Source organism: Orbicella faveolata, unplaced genomic scaffold, assembly GCF_042242905.1.
Source record: "Orbicella faveolata isolate gen_17 unplaced genomic scaffold, um_ofav_v1 contig_46, whole genome shotgun sequence".
Lineage (NCBI taxonomy): Eukaryota > Metazoa > Cnidaria > Anthozoa > Scleractinia > Merulinidae > Orbicella > Orbicella faveolata.
The window spans coordinates 18,038,891-18,055,615 of record NW_028301576.1 but is presented as its reverse complement, the minus strand read 5'-3'; the positions used below and the strand labels follow the sequence as shown (position 1 = coordinate 18,055,615).

The following is a 16,725-nucleotide window of genomic DNA, read 5'->3' as shown; positions in this document are numbered from 1 at the left end:
TCTTTATATACCATTTGGTGGCGTGTCCGATATTTTCTTGTTCTTAAAATGATATCTTAAATCTCTACCGTTTCAGCTCTATTCATCCGGAACGTATCACAGAGTCAATTGACCCGGGGACCTCTTTTAAGCAGTAGTATCAAAAACAACTCCTGATATTCCCAAGTTCTGATTCCTTCGAACGAACTGAGTCCCGTGATTTCCAGACATAGCTTATGATTTAGTCATCTTCAGATGGTATACTAAGATAACAATAGACACTAAGAAAACACGATCGAAAGGTCTTGTTCTTCATTTGGCATTCCTTCTTCCTCGTTTCAGCTCTTCGAAACAAGTTTTTCCTTTCCATGTTTCAGCTCTGAGCACGTGATACCTGTCGCTAAACGTGACCTATACTTATCAAACAGGATCAAAATGTTGAAAAGTGATATATATAAGTCGAGTTTCCATATTCATGTCCAAATTACAATTGTCTTTCTTTTTCTATGTTCAACGCCACATGATTTTTTTCAACTTTTCGTGGAAACTTGCCCGCTTCAGCTGACCTAAAGACCTCTTTCCAGCTCCAGCTGAAGTCCTCTATTCATTGTTGGCTTAGAATTGAGTATTTTTATCTTATTTTTGTTATGGCTTATCGATATCAGTGTACTTGTCAAACGTGAAAGGTCCACCTTCAATTAGCAACAAGAGGTAGTTTTTTAGTTTACAGACATGTCGGTTTGCATAAACTGGCCTGCATTTCGGGTGTCTCTAATCTGTCCGTCAGCAGGAACCGTTACTCAGAGCCATAAAATGCGAGTCATAAGTAAAGGCGCAAGCAAGTGTAAGAAAGAAAAGTATTCAGCCTGCACGCTCTGTAGTCTGCGTGGTCTGCGTTTTGGCGTGACCTATTCGCGGTATTCGAACGTGACATGTACAGTAAGAAATACTAAATGAAGATAGTCGACGCAAACAAATAAAATCAAGCACTTTCTTAAAGGTAATGGAACTTGGCTCTAGCTTCTAACTGTTCACGACGATAAACCAATTTCACTTTAGATTTTTGGGGATTGTTTATTTTGGGGTTGCCTATGGGAACTGTCAGTTGAACGATTTGAATACAAATTTCACAACTTTAAAAATGATATTCAACGTCACGAAATCCTGTGTTTGAAATTTGTAGTTTAGCTACGTCCTTCCTTGAATGACTTTATTAAGCCCGGGCCTGAGATGTATGACAACAAAGGATCAGTTCACAACTGAGAATTCCCGGGCCTTTGGCACAGAGGAGATTATTGACATTAAAAAAATTTTGCACGAGCAAAAGCGACAGCTCTACTTGTACGGAATGCAAATAAATCTATCTAAAGAACACTGCGGTTACTCGCACGAAGGAATCTTGTGCACTTTCGTGGGAGCCGTGCCTATCTTGGACGCAAGCATAAGAAGTGTACAGGGAAATTTGTGAAGCGGTTAATTAGATAGCAGAGCTGAGGTATCTTCGAAGATGCATGTTTCTTTTTGCAGTGCGTTTCTTTACATAAAAATTTATACAGTCGACTCATGTCAATTGGTATTTTGCGCAGTTTTGTATTGCTGCTTTTATCCCTGAAGTGCTTGTCTTTTCTTCACCTAAAATAATTGAGAAAATATGTATCCATCGATAGACTTTTCATGGAGTCCACGCCATTCCTAACTTTTGGCGGTGGAATCAGTTCCGGTCCTGGGATCATTTGCAGTCCAATTTGGGGATCATTTGCAGTCCGGACATCACTTGGTGGCCGGGATCATTTGCGGGCCTGTACAGACCTTTTTATCATTTGAAAATAGGCTAAATGTAGACCTCTCGTTTAGCTGTCTTGGGTCGTTAACTTAGAAAACTCATCAAATATTTTAGTTCTAATCAAATCGCGATCTATATAGCTCTAAATATACAAGAAAGGAAGTAAAAATGCGACGGGCCACTCATTTTCGATCGATTTTAACCGATTTGGGGCATCGAAAAGAAAAAAATTGCGTAAAAAAATTTTGGGATTTACCGAACTTAAAACAATGTTTAGTAGCTAGTACTCGTAGGGCTTCATTCTGGGCGAGTTTGAAGAAATTCGATTTTTTCGCTATTTCCAAGTCTAGTTAATATTTAGGCGAAGTTGCTCTTAATTCCTCCCGGACATTTTGCTGACATTCCTGTAGGGATTTCCATTTTCCTTATTTTTTTCCAGTTGTCGACTCGTAATTATAATGTCTACCTGATATTTTCTGGAGTCATCGCCAGCAACAGTTGAACGTATTACTTAACTCAAGTGACCCAGAAACCTCTTTTAAGCAGTAGTATCAACAACAAACATTTGCACAATCTCTGGACTGAATTACTAAACTATGTGTCACATTCCTGTGTTCTAATTCTTTCAAACCAACTAGGTCCCGTAATTTCCAAACAAAGCTCATTACTTAGTTATCTTCAGGTGGTACACTAAGATAATACTAAACACTGAAACAACAATTGTTTTCTTGTTCTTAATATGATATTCGTTTCTTCCTCGTTTCAGCTCTTCAAAAAAAGCTATACTTTCGCATGTGTCAGCTCAGTGCACGTGATACCCTCAGCTGTGTTACACGACGTCTGTCGATAAAATTGACCTCAAGGCCTCGTTTCAGCTCCAGAGAAAGTTCTCAGTCTTCATTGTTTTTCAAGCATTTTTCATCCTATCTTGTTGTGGCTTATGGATATCAAAGTACTTCACTTTCAAACATCAGTTATGGTTTCTGCATTTACTCTACAGTACAGTTGTTTGTTGTTAAATATCAAAGGGTCTTTTCTTGAAAGACTAATAGCGTTTCCTTGCAATATTTGTAGGCTTGTTTCCAAATTCCATGTTTCAATTCTCCTGAGCCTGTCACTAAACTTGACCTCAAGACCTGTTTTCAGCGCCAGCAGACCATGCTTAATTGAAGTATTTGTCACCCCATCGTATTGCTATATTTTTAATCCTCCATAGTGTTGTCTCAAACATTAATATTGCACAACTTATGGATTTAAGTTTCCTGTTGAGTTTTACTGAGATTTTTCATAAGCGTATATAAACTCTTGAGTATATCCACTACTCTGTGGAAACAGCAGACCGCGGAACAACGGAACCTGTGGAACCAACCAAAAATGATTAATTTCTTCTTAACCAGCTTCAGTAAACATGATTTCTTATTGAACCTTTTGAAAGTAATCATGGCCAAAACTGAAGTAAAAAGCTCACATATAAGCTGCTATTTAGTTCCCTGTTCGAAGACTTTCATTTCTCCGGTTGAACCCAGTTTCTCGCGGTTACTGCGTTTTATTTTAGCAAGATGTTCTTGATAATTGAAAACTTTCAGGTTGCGAAGAATGCAATAATTCTGAAGTAAACTTACTATGTTAGCTTCTCACACTTGTACAAGGAAAGGCGCCGGTGAAGTTCTTTCTCTTCGTAGAAGAGAGTTTTCCAACTGCTCCAACGAGTATGAAGGCAGATGCACAAGTCAACTGTTTATATTATTTGGTGGCTTGACCGAAGTGTTTCCTTGTCTTAAAATATTGTTGATATTTATTATTCTAGTATTCGTTTCAGCACTTTTCCCAAAATACACTGAATCCAGCTTCCTTCAGCAATTAGAAGCGGCGCAAGTACAACGTTTCCCATCCCATGCATGTTTCAGTTCTGTGTGGTGATGCTTGTCGCTAAACGTGACCTCCTGAACTGTTTTTATCTCCACAAGAAGATTCCTCTTCAGTTCAGCTAAACGAAATATTTTGTTTTTATCCACTCTTTAACTCACATTTTCAAGGAAAAATTTTATTGTGTGATAGAAATTCATCGGTACTTCCTTATCACTCGGGTCATGAGAATATGATTTGGTTTAATTGATTACTGAAGACAACAATCCAGATTGCTGAGGTTTCGACTTATGAAACATCTCGGTAAAACTCAACAGGAAACTTAAATCCATAAGTTGTGCAATATTAATGTTTGAGACAACACTATGGGGGATTAAAAAATAGCAATACGATGGGGTGACAAATACTTCAATTAAGTATGGAAACAGGTCTTGAGGTCAAGTTTAATTACAGGCTCAGAAGAGTTGAAACATGGAATATATTGCAAAAAAAACGCCATTAGTCTTTCAAGAAAAAAAACCCTTTGATATTTAGCAACAAACAACTGTACTGTAGAGTAAATGCAGAAACCATAACTGATGTTTGAAAGTGAAGTACAGTGATATCCATAAGCCATAACAAGATAGGATGAAAAAATGCTTAAAAAACAATGAAGACTGAGAACTTTCTCTGGAGCTGAAACAAGGCCTTGAGGGCAATTTTATCGACAGACGTCGTGTAACACAGCTGAGAGTATCACGTGCACAGAGCTGGCACATGTGAAAGTAAAGCTTTTTTTGAAGAGCTGAAACGAGGAAGAAACGAATATCATATTAAGAGCAAGGAAACGACTGTTGTTTCAGTGTTTAGTATTATCTTAGTGTACCACGAAAAGATAACTAAGTAATGAGCTTTGTTTGGAAGTTACGACACCTAGCTGGTTTGAAAGAATTAGAACACAGGAATGTGACACATATTTTAGTCATTCAGTCCAGAGATTGTGCAAATGTTTGTTGTTGATACTACTGCTTAAAAGAGGTTTCTGGGTCACTTGAGTTAAGTAATACGTTCAACTGGTGCCGGCGATGACTCCAGAAAATATCAGGTAGACATTGTAATTACGAGTCGACAACTGGAAAAAATAAGGAAAATGGAAATCCCTACAGGAATGTCAACAAAATGTCCGGGAGGAATTAAGAGCAGCTTCGCCTAAATATCAACTAGGCTTGGAAATAGCGAAAAAATCGAATTTCTTCAAACTCGCCCAGAACGAAGCCCTACGGGTACTAGCTACTAAAACATTGTTTTAAGTTCGGTAAATCCCAAAAAAATTGTTACGCAATTTTTTTCTTTTCGATGCCCCAAATCGGTTAAAATCGATCGAAAATGAGCGGCCCGTCGCATTTTTACTTCCTTTCTTGTATATTTAGAGCTATATAGATCGCGATTTGATTAGAACTAAAATATTTGATGAGTTTTCTAAGTTAACGACCCAAGACAGCTAAACGAGAGGTCTACATTTAGCCTATTTTCAAATGATAAAAAGGTCTGTACAGGCCCGCAAATGATCCCGGCCACCAAGTGATGTCCGGACTGCAAATGATCCCCAAATTGGACTGCAAATGATCCCAGGACCGGAACTGATTCCACCGCCAAAAGTTAGGAATGGCGTGGACTCCATGAAAAGTCTATCGATGGATACATATTTTCTCAATTATTTTAGGTGAAGAAAAGACAAGCACTTCAGGGATAAAAGCAGCAATACAAAACTGCGCATAATACCAATTGACATGAGTCGACTGTATAACTTTTTATGTAAAGAAACGCACTGCAAAAGGAAACATGCATCTTCGAAGATGCCTCAGCTCTGCTATCTAATTAACCGTTTCACAAATTACCCCGTACACTTCTTATGCTTACGTCCTAGACAGGCACGGCTCCCACGAAAGTGCACAAGATTGCTTCGTGCGAGTAACCGCAGTGTTCTTTAGATAAATTTATTTGCATTCCGTAATTTTTTTAATGTCAATCTCCTCTGTGCCAAAAGCCCGGGAATTCTCAGTTGTGAACTGATCCTTTATTATCATACATCTCAGGCCCGGACTTAATAGAGTCATTCAAGGAAGGACGTAGCTAAACTACAAATTTCAAACACAGGTTTTCGTGACGTTGGATATCATTTTTAAAGTTGTGAAATTTGCATTCAAATCGTTCATACCGCGGCACATTTTGCTTGCGTTACATTCAGTAACTGTTCTATAAAAATATTGTATTGTTACTGTGAAACTCAGAAAACTGTGAATAGTTAATAACAGAACTATTTTAGGAATATTATAGCAGAAAACTAAATCGTGGTTTTGAGGTGTCCTGAATCTTATTTTGATTGGTTCAGTACAAAATTAACCTTTCGGAATCAAATCCAAATGTTCACGGATTTCTGAGTTTCACAGTAATAGAACAAAAAAACTATTGCATAAATTTGAAATCCACTGTCCAAATTCCTGAGTCCTTACTTTTCTATCTTTTATGGCAATGCAACCATTTCCGGTCCGGGATCATTTACGATACAATCTGGCGATCATTTCCGGTCCGGGATCATTTGTGGTACAATTTGGGGATCATTTGGGGGCCGGGATCATTTGCGGGCCTGTACAGGCCTTCTGGTGCACGGATTTTCCCAACGCAACTAGTTTGGTCTGAAAGAGCATTGTTTATTCTTCAGATTAGTGAAATAAAATTTTTGGGTAAATGAAATCGTGAGCGCTGAGATAGCGAACTAAATACAGCACTTCTTCCTGAAAACGTGACCTTTGACCCAAGTGTAACGAAACCAATTACTCCAAGAAAAGCAAACGCTTTGTTAAATTGAAACATTTTTCAGTGATATCTCTTCGAAACCATTATTGCAAGAAACGATTTCCAGATACGAAATTTTACAGGGTCAAAGAAGAAGCTAAAAGTCGCATTTTGACTCAATAACTGTGTTTGCTGAGAATTGAAGTCAATGACCGTTGACGAATTCCAGTGAAATTTGCGAAAGTATGTTAGCCGATAACTACCTGAATATTTATATTTATAACAGAGTCGTCCTCTTGGATTAACCCCAAAAGAAGCTGGATACATGTTTGGAACCTCTAAAAGAAGAAACTTTTAACGTTCCACCTGCCCGCTGCTATTAATGTCATAAATTTCATGCACATGCTGACCGCATGTTTGTCGTAAAACCAACTGAACTCAACTGACAATCCCCAAAAATCTAACGTTTATTTTCGTGAATAGTTAGAAGCTAGAGCCAAGTTCCATTACCTTTTAGAAAGTGCTTGATTTTATTTGTTTGCGTCGACTATCTTCACTTAGTATCTCTCCCTATACTTGTCACGTTCGAAAACCGGGAATGAGTCACGCCAAAATGCAGACCACGCGGACTGCTTGAGTACTTTTCCTTCTTACACTTGCTTGCGCCTTTACTTATGACTCGCATTTTATGGCTCTGGGTAACGGTTTCTGCTGATCGACAGATTAGAAAAATCCGAAATGCAGACCAGTTTATGCAAACCGACATGTCTGTAAACTAAAAAACTACCTCTTGTTGCTAATTGAAGGTGGACCTTTCACGTTTGACAAGTACACTGATATCGATAAGCCATAACAAAAATAAGATAAAAAATACTCAATTCTAAGCCAACAATGAATAGAGGACTTCAGCTGGAGCTGAAAAGAGGTCTTTAGGTCAGCTGAAGCGGGCAAGTTTCCACGAAAAGTTGAAAAAAATCATGTGGCGTTGAACATAGAAAAAGAAAGACAATTGTAATTTGGACATGAATATAGAAACTCGACTTATATATATCACTTTTCAACATTTTGATCCTGTTTGACAAGCATAGGTCACGTTTAGCGACAGGCATCACGTGCTCAGGGCTGAAACATGGAAAGGACAAACTTGTTTCGAAGAGCTGAAACGAGGAAGAAGGAATGCCAAATGAAGAACAAGACCTTTCGACCGTGTTTTCTTAGTGTCTATTATTATCTTAGTATACCATCTGAAGATGACATAAGCTATGTCTGGAAATCACGGGACTCAGTTCGTTCGAAGGAATCAGAACTTGGGAATGTCAGGAGTTGTTTTTGATACTACTGCTTAAAAGAGGTCCCCGGGTCAATTGACTCTGTGATACGTTCCGGATGAATAGAGCTGAAACGGTAGAGATTTAAGATATCATTTTAAGAACAAGAAAATATCGGACACGCCACCAAATGGTATATAAATAGTAGACTTGTGCATCTGCCTTCATACTCGGTGGAGTAGTTGGAAAACTCTGTTCTAAGAAGCAAGAACTTAGCTGGAGCCTTTCCTCGTACAAGCCTGTGAGAAGCTGACATGGTAGGTTTACTACAGAATTATTGCACTTGTCAGCAACACGAAAATTTTGAATTCTTTTTCGAAAAACTTAGATGCCAAGTCATTTCAACACTAATAACATTTCTCTTTTCTTGTCTTCAGGATTTCAAAGCCTTTATTCTGTGCTTTGCTTTCTTTGTTGTTACTGCATCAGCGTCGGCAATTTGCAAGTGTGCAAAAGAGGAAGACGAACCTAAGGTACATAAAAGATTTCATTTTGTTTTTTTCTATAACTTGTGCATTCTTTAGTCTCAAGGCAAGTTATTCGTAGAGGAATTCGAGCCGATCTGATTCTGTGATTTGCGTGGGCTAGAGACGAGCCGAAGCCGGTAAATAAATATTAATGATTTCCTTTTGTTTTTCTGTAATTCATTGTTTTGCAACTAAGTTCTTCTCCATTCCTCGAGACATGCACTTCGTCATGTGTTTCTCTAGCGGGTAAATTATTATTGCAAAAAGAAATGGGGTTCGGTATGAAGAGAAAGGTCTGTCTCACATGCACGTGCAACAGTTCGTTGACGTAGCTACGGAGATTCAGAATTCTTCGTTGTTCATAAACTTGTTGTATTTTTATTTTTGCTCAAGGTCGAAAAAGAAGTTATTTTAGCAAACCCTGGCACGGGAAATTGATTCTTGCGCGCTTGGACTTTTTATAAAGTGTTCGACCTTTGAAATCAGTGAAAGGACACGAAATCAACTTTTCTCCCTAGATACTGTTCCAAATGTTTGAAAACAGGCCTCTCAAACTGTGGCAGCTAAAACCAAGTTTGATAATTAAACTGTTTTGTTGTAGAAGATGGTTTCAACGATTTGACTCTGCTCGCAGTTGAAACACGCTAAACTCTCAAGTGAAACCTACTCGAGCATTTCTTTCCAATGGTGGTTTAATTCATCATGCAAAATAAAATGGTTTCCACTTTTCGGGTCTGTGGATGAATTAACTGCTTACGAAAGCTCCTTAGCAGAACTTGCGCGTGGGTATGCGAAGACGAATTTTTAATCGAGAAGAACGAGTCAGTAGACTAATATAGAGGTTGTGTGACAGTAAAAGCAAAGGTAGATGGAGATCATCAATCGTATTTGTATTTTTTTGAAGGATGCGGTATCAAAGTACAAACTTAAAGTGAAGGATGGAAATACGGAACTTGATGAAAGTATTGAAATCGACACCGAGAAGGAAACTGAAAAGTTCCACATTTCAGACAATGGCAATACCAGTGATTCAGCCCCTGGAGAGGTCGTGTTGTTTACGATTTTAAGTTGGTAAGTAAGAGGGCAGGCCTGGGTAGGGTAGCATAACGATGTTGGGGGTGGAGGTGGGGGACGGGGTAGTGGCATCATTTAAGATAGATTTTAACTACTTCTATTTGCTACCTACCTACCTACCTACCCAGCTGTCTATCTACCTATCCACCTACAGGTACTAACTTGCTTATCTACTAATCTACCCTCTTGTGTGCCTGCTTCATTAGTTACATTTCAACTACAGTTACTTTTTTACGTACTTAGTACCTTTCCTCCTCACTTAATCTATTTAGAGGTTTGCTTCCTCAGCCTCCTTGCATTAATATTGGTATCTTACTCAGTTCAAACATCATACAAAATCCACCATTTACCTAACTCACCAACCCAAAGCCGGCACTTGACTAAACAGCTGGCCAACTAGTTGCCTAAGTAATTAATATCTCGCTCGCTTTTATATGCCATGTCTCAATTTTTTCCTCTTTTCTATTGCCATAGAACTTGGTCATGCACAGATTGTCCAATCAGAAGGCTTGTTTTCTGAGCAACTTCACTGACAATATGCCGAAGCCTGCCGACCTCAAGAAACTTCTTGATATGGTAATTGACACTTGATTTGTTTTTAAGGCATTCAGTCCTGGGCTATTGTAGATCGTTTCGGTTTAGCTGAATAAAGTCAAACAAGAGCCATAATTACCGAGCGTTCTGATTGGTTCTTTCTTGGTTAGATTTTTGCCATATGGACCGTTTCCATGGCAGCGGTTACATACAGTATGGCTCTTGAAACTAATGATTGATTTGATTTGATTTACCGTTTTAAAGGCTCCTGTTTTATGTGCCAAACAATTTATAAACATTGCGATTGCCTTTTATTATTGTTATTTTTTTGTACTACTTGTTTTAAGAAAAATTCATGTAGTACATACAGTTTTTTTCAGTTATTATCACTGGTGGAACTGATGTGGTTTTCACTGGCTGATATCGAAGTAAACAAAGAAAGTAACATTGAACTGTGCATGACTTTTTTTTGTATTCATTTAGTTTACTATTCGCGATTGACAAATTAGAAACAACGGTTATCATAATTACAGTTGATTAAATAAGTCTCAAACAAACACCTACCCCATATTTAAAATATACATAAATTGCTATTAGAACAACTAACAGTCCCTTCTTGCATTCAGGGCTCTTCACAGAAAAAGCCTGAAAATAGAAAGTACGACTATGTAGTTGATGGCGTTGTTAATGATCGCTCGTTTCTGAGTGATGAAATGGCTGACCTGTGTGCCAAGTTGCCTATCTATCGCGTCAAGACTGTACTGGCGGAGGAACCTCCGAAACGTAAGTTAAACTGTTGTTTCCTACTCGGACTGATAAAGATCATTAAGAATATTTACCAAGAGGTAGTCTAGACAACTGTTCACCAAACTTCTCCGAATGGTATAAATTCAACCCTCACAAAAGGGGATAGAGAATGTATGGCAGAGGGCTATCTTAAAGAGGTAAAATGCGTTTAAATAATCTCGTATGGGGTTTAATTCAACTGTCTACCTGGAAGTCTAAACTTAGGGTTATCTCTAAAAACAAATGATTGTTTCTTGACCGTTTTTGAAGAATTGTTAAGTTTTTTCAAGGTTGCCAATTTTGAGTGTTGGGGTTTTTTACTTTTTCAAGGCATCCCACAAGAATATTAAAAGAAAACGCTTAGGTTGTCGAATTTACGGTTATGTTTACGAGAATTTCTGCTCAAGAATATAATAGGATTTCCTAGTACAGAGAAGTGAGTCACGCATATTAGAGGAATTAAACACCTAAGATCGTTTTCAAAGCACTAACTAACTCCTGGAATTTAAAACCGAAACAATGGAGAAAAGTGCTGAGCAAGAGGCACCGAACCGGTCATCAAAACGACCAGAATGTTTTGCTGATCTATGAATTCTTATAATCTTTAGTGTACAGTTTAATCTTCAGTGTACAGTGCATACAGTCTTGTCTTCCAGCATTAGCTTTTCCAGAACATCTAAGAAAGCACTTAAGGGTAGTGGGGGATTTTAGAGATAAGAGGAGGATGGAGGTTTATTACGAAACGTAACTTCCAAAATAATGGGAATGAAAAGGGATTTAGCCATGTTATCCGACTGTATTTTTATTGTGTTGCAGGACAAAAGCGCCGAACCTGTTGGTATCGGGTAACAAAAATCACAATCTGCAATGGTAACGGTTGCCTTATAATAAGGATTTATAGGTTGATAGGATGCTGGTGAACAAAACCTCCTGACTCACTTGTATAACCGCAAGATATTTTGAAGGTGGCTAGAGACAGGTCTCATAGTAATTGTGTTCCTCATTTAGTGTTACTTTCAAGTCTTTAACTTCAGAGAGCATCATTTGATTGGAACTTCGGTGCCCTTAATTTTGTTTCGCAGAAACGGTTTTAGATTCCTTACGGAGTAAATATAGTTTAAATCTTGAAAGCCATTACAAAATAAGAGCAATCAGAGTAACTGATGACCTGGATTACTGTTGCAACTAACCATGAGAACATCATGCAGAAACTGAGAAACGAGTTTTGTCAAAATAAAAACTTGAAACAACTAACGATGCTTTTAGTCCCAGACTGATGCGAAATGTTCTTTCCAGGTTCATCGCAAAACTAAGAATCGATCTTTTTAATCTATACAGAGTAATTAACTCGCTGCTTCAAATCATGTTTTCTGTTTAGTTGCGCGTGTAAGGTCCGTTAAGTAGCAAAATTATAAACGAAAAGATTTTTCGAAGAAGTTTTTGATTTTAATGTGTGGAATAAACAGTTGTAAAGGAGGTAGCTATAAATAAAGCCACTTGCTTGGGGAAGAGATTTGTGTGTAGTTCATTTCTATTGTTTCTGTCCAGGGTTTCCCACGGTCACGCGATTTCTTTTGACCCCACAGTTGTTACACTTCGAATAACATGAACACAGCAAAAGAATTGGGAAGTCTGATCTACTTTAATTGGTTAAGCCTTTTAAAACGTCTCTTGCACTGGATGACATTCAATTATAAGTTCATCTATTGGAATTTTGTTTCACGGTGTTCTTTCGTGGGAAAAAGAGCAAGGTTTTGTTTTGCTCTATTAGCCAGAGTGCGTAACAAACAACAAAACAACTAGTGCTAGTCGGATTGAAGACGGAAATCGTAGCAAGTAACTTGCTCTCTTACGATCTCGTTGTACCATTTGTGAATTGTTCTCTATTGATATGGGGGACGCCTAGTGGGTGGGTGGGGGGGGGGGGAGAGGTCGTGCATTAGCATTCCACTTTGCTGCCCTCACAATTCACATAACACCCTACTGTTGACATTCCAAATGACACTATATCAAGTCGCCTTTATTCTATTGCCCACATTCCATACTTTATTTTGTGGAGGCGGTAAAACTTTGCTGTACTCAACAGCACGTCACCTCCGATTTACATACATGAAAACAAGACGAGGTTAGGCCTCGTTTTCTTTTGTTCTACGAGGCGGATTACAGTTGAATGAACCCCTTAATTACCAAATGTTGGAAAAGCTTGGGGCGGCTGTGATTGTATAGCAAGGGAGATATGGCCAATATGAACTGGGTAACATTGCAGTTTGTATTGCCCTCAATAACGGAATATTGTATTCAATATTACCCCCGTTAACATATCGACACTCTCACACAACCTAATCCACCTACTGGTAAACAAGACCATAACTTATAATTAAACCTCCTCAAATCCAATATTTTCCAATTTTTCATTGTTTTCTACTTTCAAGCCCCCCCCCCCCCCCCCCACCAACTTTTATTCCTTCAAAACAATCCACAAATCATCAAAAAATTCTCAAACATTGACTGTGCTAAGGATTTCAAAACTTGTTGAGGAATTTTCTCGACTGAATGAAATCTGGGCGAGATTTTTATGAAAAAGTGCTGAAATATAGGAAAAACAAGGCATTTAACCAGACTGCCCCCTTAACTTCAACGGGAGTGCATTTATTTGCCAAAATCTCTATATTTTATTTCTGTCCCTGATAGGATGGGCTCCTGCTTTCTGTGTAATATTAAGTGGAAAGCCGATATATATAGTTTCATTCAAGACGCCTAGAAAGCGGAGGCCCCTCGAAAACGAAGACCCCCTAGAAAACGAAGACACGAAGAGCCCCTAGAAAACGAAGACCGAAGACCCCTCGAAAACGAAGACCCCCTATAAAACGAATACCTTACCTCGTAAACGAAGAAACCCTAGAAAACGAAGACGGAAGACCCCTCAGAAAACGAAGACACGAAGATAAGTCTACCAAGATAACCATTTTTGTAATTCGGGAAGCATTGTGAAATAAATGCATGTAAATGAGCTAAAATTAACAGAAGACTTCTTGTTTGTTAGACTGGGTACGATCTCGAATGATATCGACGTTTCGGAAGTTCAAGCTTCCCCAGCTGGTAAGGACTGGCAACTGACAACGGAATTTACATAAGCTCCCGCGCTGCAATGGCGTTTACACAGCAAAAAATGACACGTAACCCGTAATTCGACGTTTTTATACATCAGTTTACGTCGAGCGTCTTAGTTTTCGTAGTACGAAATTACGGGTTACGGGGTCTTAGGTGTTAGTTTTTGAGGGGTCTTAGATTTACCAACACCCATACTCTTCTCCGATAGACGAACACAAAATATATAGAAGCATCGCCATGCATGTTATCTGCTCCCACCAGGGGCGGGGGAGAACACTCTGCGACGCCTGGCACTTTTTGTGTCTCTGAATCATCCAACAAAAAATGACGTCACATCCGGTAAAAAAGAGCGCTGAGCGGCAAAATCAAATTTGAACATAGCATAATCGTTCTCTCAGTAGGTAAAATGGTAATATTTTGCAATCGGCCGGATATTTTTAACGTTTTATTTGGCCACGATAAACAAAATTTTGTCTTCTTCCTCGTCATATCAGTTTGTTTGAAGGACAGGGTAATTATTTATTCAAAAACACGCTGTTTTGAAGGCGTGTTTTTTACGAAATGTCGCCATTTCTTCCTCGCTGAATTCCACAGGAGTCATCGTTTGTGTGGGAATAATGAATTCTAGGTAAGTTGCACTCAATTCAAATATCCTATTCTCTTAGGTAGGCATCACACTAAGAAAAATGCACAATGACAGGTTTCTAGACATGGGAGAACCTTATTAACAGAAGCGCCTTTTTTAAAATTTACTGTTGCCAAACACTCGAGAGTACTTGAGTGCTGTTAATCGTATCACTGCAAGAATAGACCCACACACATAACGCGCTTTGCAGAACTTTCTTGCCGATCGACACTAACACAAACTCGTGTGTTTGCTCATGACTCAAACTGATGCCATAAAATATGTTACGATTGGTTAAGAACCTTAAACAAGACATGTTTTCCCTAAGCAATCCCTTAATTGATAAACGCTTCGTTACAGGCAGGCCGTGAACCCCTTAAAAAAAAGCAAGGGGATTAGTTTTAACGGCGATTAAGTAATTTGGACATGTCGTGGTTGTCTCTCATTTATAATCAAATTTATTTTTCCGTTTCAACAGTGTTTGATGTCAGCAGCGCTAAGTTCCAATACCCCCCCCCCCCCCAACTGAGGTCAAGCATGCACCTTTAATTTCTTCAAACCCTCTCATTTGCCCTGTTTGCAGACCAAGTTCCTCATCTATTAATCCCTGTCATATTGGCAACCCATTTTGAAAGGTTACTAAAAAGTTGTGCATTATATTTCAGTGTGCTTTCTCTTTGTAATCTTACATCAAGATATTTCAATCCCTAAGGAAACGAGAGAACACTAGCAATACTGACAATTTTCAGTAATTCATCACTTTCAATATGCCATCTAAACAAATTGTTTGTAAACAGTAGTGAAATTTCATGCCCCTACACCTAGCCATAAAAGGAAGTCTGGGAACAGGCAATAGCAACAATGACACTGCCAGGCTGATGAATTTTACAAGCTAATGAACTCATGTCTAACAATGATGGGTGATGATGAAGCATGGTGCAGTGAAACTGAAGAATCAGACTGTGAGTAACATTGATAGAGTCAGTGTCGTGAGAGTGATGCTAGTGTCTGTGAACTTGGACCAGATCAGCAAAGAAAAGGTTTTGTACTAGAAATTGACAGAGAGCAACAAGTTTGTGCTAAAAAACTGAAGAAGCTGGCTCAGACCAGTCTTAAAGCCAGCATCTACTTACAGTACTTGTCAAGAGTTCCTGATTTGTGTATGTGGGAAGGCTCTCTGTAATGAACTATATGGGGTGGCTCAGCTCACGATGAGTACCTATTTCAGGCTTCAGGTATAAAATTAATGATAGGGATTTCACAAGTTGAGGTGTACAAAAGGGTAGGAAAATCTGTCATTTAGGGATTCCATTCTTCTAGTTCTAAAATGTTGTTGAAAAGCTCTCATTTACTCTCCTCAGCCAGAATGAAGAGATTCTATAATATTATTTATTAACTTTTTTCCAAGGGAATAGAAAAGGGATGCAGTATTCTTAAATAGGTTTGTTAAAGGGGTACATTAACCCTTTTGCAATGTAAGGTTGACAAAAGAGGTGCCATTTCTATCAAAATGGTACAAATGTATACAAAAGGGTAAGGGGTAATGGACCTCGAGATAAGACCTTTCCATTTAAAACTTTGTAGAATACCCCTCCCCCCCCCCTCCCAGCTTGTGAAACAAAGATGTTCAAATTATTGTTTTGTGAAAAAAGGCAATTATTAAAAAACAAAACAGTGCCAAGAGATTAAGTGATTGTCAATGCAAGTTTCCATTTGTATTTTGAATTAAAATGGGTATAACATGATCCTCAAGTATACTATGCAGCTTCACAGAGAGGCCCAAACTGATGATGAAAACATATGTTTTAACACTTAAAATTCTATTTTTGCTTCTTCCCTTGTACCTTGTGATCTTTGTAGGGAAATTCTGAAAAGGTCCCCACCCCTCCCCCCCCAAAAAATTCAAATTTTATATACAAATCACTTTTTTATCTTGAAAATGGTCTGAGACAACGAAACATTTTTATGGCTAGCTAAACTACTTATTAGGAAAATAAAAATGTTCAAGGAAAAAATGAACAGGAAGAAACAACAACAAATTAACTTTTTTTTTCAGAAGAGCTACTACTTGTATATTTTTTTAACTTACATGTAGGTCAACATAATTTGTTTTCACAATTTACCACAAAAGAAAACACCACAGAAAGGAGAACTATAGTTGTGGCATCTGAGCTACATTTTTAAATGGAAACATTTCCCATAAAAAATTTCCAAATTATATTCTTACCAGGACAACAAAATACCAACTATATTTTGCAGAGAAGTATACGTAATTAATAAAATTGATGTAGTGAAATTTTCTATTTAATTTTTGTTCACCTGATCTTACAGAGTGCAACCTTTGGTTTAACTGGTTCACTTTACCGTTAAGCAATAATTAAATAAATCACACCAGAG

General features: G+C 38.2%; 1 protein-coding gene across 1 annotated transcript; it reads left to right on the top strand.

The window, feature by feature from the left end:
* Nucleotides 1-7,897: 7,897 nt before the first annotated feature.
* Nucleotides 7,898-12,101, top strand: LOC110040718 (uncharacterized). Its single transcript, XM_089278101.1, has 6 exons — nucleotides 7,898-7,988; nucleotides 8,109-8,204; nucleotides 9,103-9,269; nucleotides 9,747-9,848; nucleotides 10,433-10,589; nucleotides 11,409-12,101. The coding sequence occupies exons 4-6, from the start codon at nucleotides 9,756-9,758 to the stop codon at nucleotides 11,510-11,512; spliced, it is 354 nt and encodes a 117-aa protein (XP_089134227.1). The 5' UTR covers nucleotides 7,898-7,988; nucleotides 8,109-8,204; nucleotides 9,103-9,269; nucleotides 9,747-9,755; the 3' UTR covers nucleotides 11,513-12,101.
* The last annotated feature ends 4,624 nt before the right edge of the window (nucleotides 12,102-16,725 follow it).

Bases quoted from the DNA above. Each gene is read 5' to 3' on its own strand.
- LOC110040718 (XM_089278101.1), top strand. From the start codon at position 9,756: ATGCACAGATTGTCCAATCAGAAGGCTTGTTTTCTGAGCAACTTCACT. The intron at 9,849-10,432 runs GTAATTGACACT...TCTTGCATTCAG, and splicing joins TCAAGAAACTTCTTGATATG to GGCTCTTCACAGAAAAAGCC. The intron at 10,590-11,408 runs GTAAGTTAAACT...ATTGTGTTGCAG, and splicing joins GGCGGAGGAACCTCCGAAAC to GACAAAAGCGCCGAACCTGT.